The 12,018-nt window shown below is 38.1% G+C and overlaps 1 protein-coding gene across 1 annotated transcript in view; it reads right to left on the minus strand.

The window, feature by feature from the left end:
* The window catches only part of SHC3 (SHC adaptor protein 3), a 150,521-nt gene that overhangs the window by 76,651 nt on the left and 61,852 nt on the right, over positions 1-12,018 (minus strand). Inside the window, exon 3 of the mRNA XM_001375787.4 lies at positions 4,227-4,290. Coding sequence (XP_001375824.2) covers positions 4,227-4,290 — 64 coding nt within the window. The remainder of the gene's footprint in view (positions 1-4,226; positions 4,291-12,018) is intronic.

Raw genomic sequence — 12,018 nt, forward strand, 5'->3', positions numbered from 1 at the left:
AAATTAACATCCTAATGCAAACACCAACAACATGGAAATAGGCTCTGATTAAGGACAGATGTAATACCCAATGAAATTGTGCATCGGCTACAGGAAGGGTGAGGAGAGGGGAGGGAGGGAAATAATGGGATTTTTGTAACCAAGGAATAATGTTCTAAATTGACTAAATAAATTAGTTTTTTTTTTAAAAAAGGATCAGGATTCCAAGGGATGCCAAAGAAAAAAACTACTCATTACCAGCTCAGTAGAAAGCTAGATTCAGAATGGCAGTTAATACCAGTAAAACAACAACAACAACAACAACAAACCTCCCAAGATCCTTTTCTCCTTGTCAGAGTCTTTTCCCAGAGTTTGTGCTGAGAGCCATCAGGTATGATACCTTGACAGAGTCGCATGTGGTAGCTAACGAGGCCACAGAGTGGCCCTTGGCAATCTGTGATTGTCCACTCAGTCCCCCTTACATGACCTCTCTCATCAATACCCCTTACCTATAAATTGGCATGATTAATATTCCCCCTAGTCCCAAAAGGAATAATGCAAGAGCAAAATACCTGCACCCTAATTCCCTAAAACATCACCAAAAGATCAGACCCTCAAACCCTATCCCAAAAGACTATCATGGATTAACTTTTATTTAGGTACATAATTCCCAGCAAAACCACAGCTACAGGCCAAGCCCAAAACTTTCCCACTTACAGAAATCTATTCTCATGAAGCCAAAACACAAATCAATCATAGAGGTCCATACAAGAATATCAAGCTTCAATGTGCCTCAGTGACTTGATTACACAAATCAGTAACTCAGAAACTCCCTAGTCGAAACCCTGAGAAATGACCAGTCTAATATTAAATTTGAATTGTGTTCCCAGTACCCCTCAACCTCAATGGTATGATTGTTGAATTGTCTTTTAAGAACTATTGATTAATTATTCCATTTTATTAAAAGCAATAAGTAAATTTCCTTGTTTGTAAGCTCAAAACTTCTCACAGGGTAATGAGAAAATTAAGCCACCTGTGACAAAATCATTTATCTTGTGTGCAACTTTTTATTCTGTCTGTAATCACAATACATGAATATAGAACATTAATCAAGTGATTTGTTAAAAATTAATGTATCACTTTTCCAATTATCTCTCTTTGAACATGTGTGTTAGGTAATGTATCTGTGTGCCAAGAAAATGGGTATAAAAATAAACACCAGGCCTGGAAATGGCAGAGCAGCTATCAGATACAAAGCAGTCCCATGGCCATAATGATTAAGTTGTCTTCAGTTTGTTATTTTTTTGACTGATCATTCGCCACCTGTCAGGAACCCCTGGAATCACAAGTGAGGCTGGACCTCACCCGTGGCAGGTTTGTGTCTAAATTCTCCTCCTTTCCTTTTAAAGCCAATCCTTACTTTTCCTACATGTGGTAAACTATATAATTTTTAATATGAGAAAAACTATATATCAAAACCAAACGTCTAAAACCATTATTTTCCATGGAGAAACACTAGAAGCTTTCTCAAAAAGAGTAAATGTCCCCTTTCCAAAAATCCTATTAAGTGCTAAAAATGTCAACAAGAAAAGAAAAAGCAATCAAAAGCATAATCTTACAGTCAAAAGGAAAATAAAGCTACCCTTTTGGGGGCTGATACAGTGATTTACTACAAAAACCTAGATAATTAGCAAAGAAGCTAACAGAAAAATAATGACTTTAGTAAGGTGTCTATATAAAAAATATGTACACAAAATGTCAGTTGTTGTTTTTTTCATATAGCAATAAAAGAACAGGAAGAAAAAAATCCTAAACAGAATAACCAAAAATACATAAGAAGCATTTAGGGGTTAATCTACTAAGACACACTCAAGATTTGTATGGTTACAATTTCAATATGTTTTTAAAGAAAATGACAAGAAACTAGTTAGAGTCAATATTCATTTGTTGGTCTATATCAGTATAATTAAAATTATGATTCTATCTCAATTAGATTTTTAAAAAAAACACAACTCTTACCTTCTGTCTTGGAATCAATACTATGTACTAGTTCCAAGTCAGAAGAGTGGTAAAGACTAGGCAATGGGGGTTAAATGAGTTGCCCAGAGTCACACAGCCAGGAAGTATCTGAGGCCAAATTTGAACCCAGGACCTCCCATCTCTGGGCCTGACTCTCAATCCACTGAGCCACCTAAGTGCGCCTAAATTTTTAGATTTAATGCTGCATATTTCAAGCAACCAAATGGATACTTTGTAATAATAGTAAAATTCATTTGGAGGAACAAATAACTTAGAATCTCTGGGAAAATAATAATGTAAGAATGAAGAAACTATATTACTATATTTAAGATATTCTAAATCACTACTGATTAGGGAAATTCAAACCAAAAGCACTGGAAGGTATCATCTCACACCTATCAGATTGACTAAAATGACTAAGGGGCAAAAAAACAAATATTGGAGAGGATGTGAAAAAGTAGAGATACTTTTATGTATTATTATATTATTTATTATTAGCAGAACTGTGAGTTGATCCAACCATTTTGGAAAGCAGTTCAGAATTATGCACAGAAAGTTACAAACTGTGTATACTTTTAGATCTGTTTCCCAAAAACACTGGGGAAAAAAGGAAAAGAATCTTTACATTCCAGAATATTTCTAGCAGCTTCCTCTTTTTGTAGGCAAAGAACTAGAAATCAAAGCGATGCCCATCAGTGAGGGAGGGAATGGTCATGACTGTGATGGAATACTACTGTGCCAAAAGAAACAATGAGCAGATTTTTTTTTAACTTGGAAAGAACAAATGAGATAATGAAGAGTAAATTAATAGAAACAAGCCCATTCTATGCCGCTACAGATTTAATATTTGAAGAATAACTTGTGAATGTTCAACTCCAGAGAATGAAATGAGAAGTGGAAACACAAAAGATGTAAGATATATATATATATGTATGTATTTTTGTTTGCTGGATGATGCATTCTATGGTGCGGGGATAGGAGGAAACGCCTGAAATACCTGGAAATAAATTCCATTAATAACAAAAAAGAAACAATAATGCTTTCAAACCTCAGGTTCTGCTACAGAGTAGTAATCATGAAAATTATTAAAATCCAGAGAAAAATAGATCAGTGGAAATTCTAAATAAGGGAATCAAGAATAATTGAAGTCAGTAAGCAAGTGTGCAATAAAACTAACAGCATAAATGAGGGGGTTGGGAGTGAAATGCCTTCCTATTTGACAAAGAACTGCTGGGAAAACTACAAAGCAAATTGGCAAAAAAAAATTGGTTTAGATTAAAATCTTATGCCACACACAATATACAAAAAGCTCAAAATGTATTAAGGTTCACTTAATAAAAAATTCATGAGTTCTAGAGAGAGAATTCTTAATGAGCAAAGAAGCAGAAATAATAAAACTATTTTAATTACATAAAGTTGAAAAGCTTTTTGCATGGACAAAATTCAGATAAATAGGAGGACAAATATTTGAATCAAACATCAGTGGAGGGAACAAACACAAGTTTTCAATGAATATAAATAAACAGCTCTCACAAAAGAACTATAAATGCTTAACGATCAAATAAAACACTGCTCCAAATCACAAATAATAAGAGAAATGAAAATCAAAACAACCATCAGGTTTCACTTCACATCCTATAAATTGGTCAAACGAACAAAGATAAGAATTGCCAGAGTTGAAGAGCTGTAGACAATGGTGCATCTGTAAATGCAGGGTACAAAGTAAGAACTAGGAAAATTATATACATATACATATGCATAAAAGGTATATATTTTATGTATGCGTGTGTCTTTATATACAGGCAAACTATGTAGATGGAAAGAACAACAGCCAAAATAAGTGGTGCACTGGGTTATTAGAATGACAAAACTTGGCCTCAAAGAGATAAAGAAATGAATTTCCCTCTTTTCACACACACAGAGGGAAGGAAGACTAAGGGTATGGAACATTACATATAACTTTAGAGTTGGCTGATGTGTTGGTTAGTTCTGATGATTCCTTTTTCTTTCTTCTATCTTTGCATGTTTTGTTAAATAAAAATGGAACTTTGGGTACATTAGGAAAAAAGTGATATAAAAATAATTCAATCATTTTACAAAATATTAAAATGTGGTTAAAGAAAAACAATCATTTCATGGGAAGATAGCGAAGAAAGGAGGGAGGGGACACCGTTCATTTAGGGCAACAGTGAAAAAGAAAACAAAAAAGAAAACAAGAAAAATAGTACCTTTTGTTTTCTGAAGCCTCCTTTGGCACCAGGTACTGCTTCACAAACACGACTGATAGCTTCCCTTAAAAAAAAAAAAGAACAAAAACAAGAAGAAGAGGAAGAAGAAACTTGTACATCTTAATCATGTGTCAAGCAGAATTACAAATGGGGAGATTTCTGTGCTTAAATAGTTATTAGCTACTTTCTGATGGACAGGATGATTCAGGATAAAGAACCCACTAATTAGCTAAAGGTTCATTGAAAGAAGTCATTGAAAAACAGATCCAAGCCAGTGTCTGCGCCATCTCTCGGACCACGTAAATGAGAGGATCTCGGGTGCCCGTTATAATACACACCTGTGTCATCCTCTACTTCGTTTTCTGGTCTGGAGGAGCTACTTTTGGAAACTGAGGCACCTTCTCTTCATGGGATCAGTAACACGCGCCGACCCCATCAACTTCTGGTCATTATGTCCCAAGTCACGAAGACCATTATTTGAGACCAAAGTCTGCTCGGACAGACCTCTCCTCTTCCTGGCCCAGTCATTCCCTGGAATCAAAGCAGTGCAGTTCCTCTCGGAGGGTTTGATTACGTGACAGAGATGGCCAACAGGCTATTCAATATGGCGCCAAGAGGAACACTTAAAACGTGGAGCCGTGCGGGAGAGGGGGAGCCGGGCACAGTACTAAAGGGGTACACACACAGGCTGCCATTGAGAACGCCAGGCAGGGTGCCTACCTTCCTGGCTTCCCTGCACAGCATGGCCCTCGTGCGTGTGGACCCGACCCCGAGGACACTGCCTCTCCAGTCTCTGTGCCTTGGGGACCATTCTACGAGCCTTAGACACTTCCTTGCTTCCCCCGACTTCCCCCGAGAGGCCCCCCCCTTCGGAGGCGGTTCAAGCAGCATCCTCCAGCTGACGTCTTTCCCCATCCGCCACTGTCCGAGTCCTCCCTCCTGAGCTGCCTTGCATAGAGATTTTAGACCTACGTGTGCTTATTCCATTCTCTCAAGTTGTTGCCTCCCCAAGGACGGGAGCGCCTCAAGAACAGGGCTCGTGTGACTCTCTGTCTGTCTCCCGCGCCTAGAACAGTGCCTGGCACACAGCACGTGCTCAAGAAGCACTTGTTTGTGGCACGAATGATTGCAGGCTGAGGGGCGACAGGACAGACACGGTGATTCTGAACGACTACAAGGGACCTTCCAGCTTCCAGGTTCGGGGGATGATTGTCCAGGAAGTGGCTAGCACAACGGCAGGAGTTAGAGAGAGCAAGAGCGTAGCTGTTCCTTCTTTAAGACTTGGGGGGGGGGGGGGGGTAAACAACACCCATTAGCTACCAGTGACTTGTGCAAGGTCTTCTTAGCTTTGCTCAACTGGACTGAGTTGAAGGTTCAGATACAGAGAGAAGGGAGGACGAATTCATTGGGATCTTTTTCAGAGCCTCTCAACATTCCATTGCATGCCAGAAATGTGTGCTATAATGCAATGCCTCCATGCTTTATTGTTGTTGAGGCCCCATTGGGAAAGAGAACAACCCTCAGAGAAAAGCAAAACTAACTTTGGGTCTCTTGTCTAATGAGAGGGAGGAGCAGGTATTTTTCTCCAAACCCCTTTAAATGTGAAATTCTGCACAAGACATAAAGCAAATATAAAGGCTATAAAGAACCCAAATAAGGAAAAACTCCTGAAAATTAACGGCAGACAAGGCGAATCCATAACCCTTAACACGTTCACTCAACCCCCTCCCCCACTTACCAGGCAGACAGCGCTGCAAAAACTGACTTCTGCACTTGCAGCAGAGCTGAACTCTCCCTTTCCCTAGTCTCCGGTCACCAAAAACAAACAAGGCAGAAAATTGCTCCAGCCAGGACATCTCCATACATGAATTCTTCGCCACAGCAAAGCTCAGCCAGAAGAGTGAGAATCAGAGAACTGGGACTGACACATGTGCAGCTCCTTCAAATGCACTAAGCCTGAGGGCTACAATCACCTTTCAGATGCTCCCTCTCAAAGCTATTTAGAGCAGAGATTGAGGCTGACAAAAAATGAACTGCACAATGTGAGAGGAGGCTGAGCCGGCTTTGAAGTCATTCCCTCTGGGACATGGTCATCAAAGGAGGCATCAAAAAAAAAAAGCAGAAAAGGACCAATTACCTAAGGGGGACTAAAACTCAGTTAAAAACTTTGAGCCTAGGCAAATAACCCAACAGGATAGCTATTAATAACTAAAGAAAAGGCCTTCAAATTAGCTAAAAGAGTCCAATCATCTGTGAATAAATATTTTAGTACAAAGGAAAATGAATCAAGAGCTGAGGAGACTAAGGAATCTGTGGATGCCCAGAAGGCTATAGAAGCACCGCAAGATGTTGGCAGATTGTTTCAAAGAGAAATAAGAATCGTGAAAGCAGAATGTATTACATACACAGCAGAAATACAGTATCCTTTCCATATGGCAGCTTTGCTATCACAGTTTCACTATATCATGGGTCAGCAGAGCTTTGGGAATAAAACGAGTTATTTGAAAAGGACCTCAGCTCAGTATAAGCATTTTCCTTTGGCTTCTTGAAGTGCTGCTTAAGGGTAGTTACAACATAATTATGTGGTCCTGACTGTGACTCTTGGGTACTTGAGGTCTTTGGGGGTCTTCTTGTAGTACATTTTTCTTTAACCTAGAGGCTCGGGCTGCTGGCTATTATATTACTGCATTTTTTATTTGTTGTTTCTTATTAAGAGATGATGAACAGGGGCGGAGTCAAGATGGTGGCTTAGCAAGCAGCAAAACTTCAGACCTCCTGGAAGATCCTTCCTTACCGATACAGACTGAATGCTCCTAGGGCACTGAAATTCAAGCTGAACAACAGGACAGAAGTGGGGAACCATCCTTCTGGACTCAAATCAAAAGGTATACCCCGCAAAAGCCGGAATCCAAGAATACTCAGGGCTAAGGGGAAGGCACAGCGAAGGTCCCAGGACCCCTCCCCCACAACCCAGAGGGCTGAGCCCCCAGCAGCAGTGGGAACCTCTGAGTGGGTAAAGGTGCTGGTTTGCAGGGTCTACCTTGTGAGCAGCGGGGTGCCGGGCTTGGAGCATCCAGCTTGGACAGCGGGGAGGAAGCCAGGGAGAAACAGGCCATGGCTGGGTCCCTCCATTTGGGCTCCAGTCTCACCCTTGCCTCGGGCACATCCAGACCAATCCAGTTGAACTAATCCCATCAGAACTCCTCAAAGTTTAGGAAGGCGGGCAAAGGCACTTGTGGACAGTGGAGAAGCAGCTGGAGAGAACTGGACAGAGTCTGGGTGGCCCAGCCTTCCAGGAGTCTTCAGAGCCTCAGAGCTTCATACCACATACAGCCCAGCCCAGTTGAACTCAATCCAATCAAAAGCCTCCAGAGGACAGAGAAGCTAACATTCCTCCCCTAGAGATTATACCAAGAGATCTGACAAAGCTCCAAGAGGGGAGACTGACAACCCCAAAACCAAAACAAAATGAGAGGAGCAAGAGCACAGCCAAATACGGGGAGCAAAGAAGGGGTAAACTCGAGCAAACAACAGAAAAAGAAGAAATAAATTACAATAGACAGCTTCTGCACAGGTAATGAACAAAGAGCGAATGAAACACAGGGGGAGGGATCAGCAAAGGAAAAATCAGAAATCCCAGCGAATTGGATACAGGCTTTGGAAGAACTCAAAATGCAATTCAAAAAATAATTAAGAGAGGCTGAGGACAATTGGGAAAAGAACTTAAAAACTAAGATAAGTCATCTGGAAACAGAAAATAGTGTCTTGAAAGCCAAAATCAACCAGCTGGAAAATGAGGCCAAGGAGATGAAAGATGAGGCAAAGCAGATGAAAGATGAGGTGAAGAAGATGAAAGATGACCTCCAAAGAAAATATGACCAAAAGAAAAAGGACGACCAAAAAACTAAGGATGAAATCCAGTCTTTAAGAACCAGAATACAACAATTAGAATCATGTGACCTCACAAGGCAGCAGGACACTATAAAACAAAACCAAAAGAATGAAAAAATTGAGGAAAATATGAGGCATCTCATTCACAAAACAGAGATTTAGAAAATCGTTCAAGGAGAGACAATTTAAGAATTATTGGCCTACCAGAAGACCACGACAAAAGAAAAAGCCTGGACATTATATTACAGGAAATTATTAAAGAAAACTGCCCCGAAATCCTTGAACAAGAGGGAAAATGGAGATTGATAGAATCCACAGATCACCTCCTGTACTTAATATCCAACTGACAACACCCAGGAATATTATAGCCAAATTCAAGAACTATCAGACCAAAGAAAAGATATTACAAGCTGCCAAGAAGAAATCATTCAGATACCAAGGAACCACAGTGAGGATAACTCAGGATCTGGCTGCATCCACACTGAAAAAAAGAAAGGCATGGAATACGATATTCCAGAAAGCAAGGGAACTAGGTCTACAACCAAGAATCAACTACCCAGCAAAATTGACTATATTCTTTCGGGGAAAGTATGATCATTCAATAAAATAGAAGAATTTCAAGAATTTGTAAAGAAAAGACCAGACCTGAACAGAAAATTTGATGTACAAGCACAGAACTCAAGAGAATCATCAAAAGGTAATTAAAAAAGAGGGGGGAAAAGAAAAACAAAAAAAAATTTTAAGAGACTCAATAAGTTAAAATGATATGTATCCCTATAAGAAAAGAGGTCATTGGTAACTCTTAAAAACTGTTGTTATTACCTGGGCAGCAAAAAGAAGTATACTTAGAGGGAACAGCAACAAACTGTATAGGATGAAAGGACAAGACATAAATAGGTATATAGATATATGCATGCAAAAATACATACACATGAGTATGCATATATATATATATATAACTAGAGCTTAAAAATAGATGAATATTAAAAGAAATGGGAAAAGAAACAAATGGGGGTAAATTTATATGTCATAAAGAAGCTCATGGTGGGAGGGGGGAGAAAATCAATACACTGGAAGGGTAAAGAGGTAGGAGACAGGAAATACTCAGCTTTTACGTGCTTTGAAAGTGACTCAAAGAGGGGAAAACAATCCAATCCATTGGGGGCAGAGAATAGATTTGCACCCTATAGGGGAGTAGAAGGGTAACAAACTGTCTGGTGGGGAGGGAAGCAGTACAAGAGAGGGAAGGAGTGGGGGTTAGTTTTAGAAAGACTACAGGGAAAATAAGAGGGGGGATAAATAGGGAGAGGGGTAGAAAGGGAAATAAAATAAGGGTGGGAACAAGGGGGACTGTTCAAAAGCAAACATTGGTGTAGAAGGAAATAGTGAAAGAAGAAAAGGCAGGAAAAGGAGCAGGAATCAAAATGCTGGGAAATACACAGCTAGTAATAATAACTCTGAATGTGAATGGAATGAACTCACCCATAAAACGCAAGCGAATAGCAGAGTGGATTAGAGTCCAAAACCCTACCATATGCTGTCTACAAGAAACACATATGAGAAAGCTAGATACACATAGGGTGAAAGTAAGAGGGTGGAGCCAAATCCATTGGGAATCAACTGACAAAAAGGAGGCAGGAGTTGCAATCATGATATCCGACAAAGCCAAAGTAAAAATAAATCTAGTTAAAAGAGATAGGGAAGGTAATTACATCCTGATAAAAGGCAGTATAGACAGTGAGGAAATATCTGTACTCAACATGTATGCACCAAATGGCATAGCATCCAAATTTCTAAAGGAGAAACTAGAGGAACTCAAGGACAAAATAGATAGAAAAACTATACTAGTGGAAGACTTGAACCTTCCTCTATCTGAACTAGACAAATCAAACCAAAAAATAAATAAAAAAGAGGTAAGAGAAGTGAATGAAATCTTACAAAAATTAGAGTTAGTAGACATGTGGAGAAAAATAAATAGGGACAAAAAGGAATACACGTTCTTTTCAGCAGCACATGATACATTCACAAAGCTTGACCATGTACTAAGGCATAAAAACATGACAAACAAGTGCAAAAAAGCAGAAATAATAAATGCAATCTTTTCAGATCATAATACAATAAAAATAATAACTAGTAAGGGTACATGAAGAGACAAATTAAAAATTAATTGGAAATTAAATAATATAATTCTCCAAAACTGGTTAAAGAACAAATCATAGGAGCAATTAATAATTTCATTGAAGAAAATGATGATGATGAGACATCCTTTCAAAATCTATGGGACACAGCCAAAGCAATACTCAGGGGGGAAATTTATATCCTTGAGTTCATATATAAACAAAAAGGAGAGTGCAGAGATCAGTGAATTGGGCAAACAAATCAAAACACTTGAAAAGGAACAAATTAAAAATCCCCAGATGAAAACTAAATTAGACATGTTAAAAATTAAAGGAGAAATTAATAAAATTGAAAGTGAAAGAACTATTAAATTAATAAATAAAACTAGAAGCTGGTACTTTGAAAAACCAAATAAAATACATAAAATATTGGTCAATCTAATAAAAAAGGAAAGAAGAAAACTAAATAAACAGTATCAAAGATGAAAAGGGAGACCTCACCTCTAATGAAAAGGAAATGAAGGCAATCATTAAAAAATATTATACCCAATGATATGGCAATCTAGATGATATAGATGAATATTTACAGAAATATAAATTGCCTAGATTAATAGGAGAAGAAATAGAATACTTAAATAATCCTGTAACAGAAAAAGAAATTGAACAAGCCATCAAAGAACTCCCTAAGAAAAATTTACAAGTCTTGATGGATTCACAAGTGAATTCTATCAAACATTCAAAAAACAACTAATACCAATACAATAGAAACTATTGGACATAATAAGGAAGGAAGGAGTTCTACCAAATTCCTTTTATGACACAAATATGGTACTGATTCCAAAGCCAGGCAGGTCAAAGACAGAGAAAGAAAACTATAGACTAATCTACTTAATGAACATAGATGCAAAAATCTTAAATAGGATACTAGCAAAAAGACTCCAGCAAGTGATCACAAGGGTGATTCATTATGATCAGGTGGGATTTATACCAGGAATGGAAGGATGGTTCAATATTAGGAAAATCATCCACATAACTGACCATATCAACAAGCAAACAGACAAAAATCACATGATTATCTCAATAGATGCAGAAAAAAACCTTTGACAAAATATAACACTCATTCCTATTGAAAACACTAGAAAGTAAAGAAATAGAAGAACCTTTCCTAAAAATAATAAACAGTATATATCTAAAACCATCAGAAAACATCATCTGCAATGGGGATAAACTAGGAGCCTTTCCAATAAGATCAGGAGTGAAACAAGAATATCCATTATCACCTCTATTATTTAACATTGTACTAAAAACACTAGCAGTAGTAATCTGAGAAGACAAAGAACTTGAAGGTATTAAAATAGGCAATGAGGAGATCAAGCTATTACTCTTTGCAGATGACATGATGGTCTACTTAAGGAACCCTAGAGAATCAACCAAAAAGCTAGTGGAAATAATCAACAACTTTAGCAAAGTTGCAGGATACAACATAAACCCACATAAGTCATCAGCATTTCTATAGATCTCCAACACATCTCAGCAGCAAGAATTAGAGAAATTCCATTTAAAATCACCCAAGACAACATAAAATACTTAAGAATCTATCTGCCGAGACAAAAACAGGAACTATTTGAACACAATTAAAAAACATCTTCTACACAATTAAAACTAGATCTAAATAATTGGAAAAAAGTTAATTGCTTGTGGGTAGGATGAGCTAACATAATAAAAATGGCAATTCTACCCAAACTAATTTACTTGTTTAGTGCCATATCCATTGAAGTACCAAG

The sequence above is a fragment of the Monodelphis domestica genome, chromosome 7 (genome assembly GCF_027887165.1).
Source record: "Monodelphis domestica isolate mMonDom1 chromosome 7, mMonDom1.pri, whole genome shotgun sequence".
Taxonomy (NCBI): Eukaryota; Metazoa; Chordata; class Mammalia; order Didelphimorphia; family Didelphidae; genus Monodelphis; species Monodelphis domestica.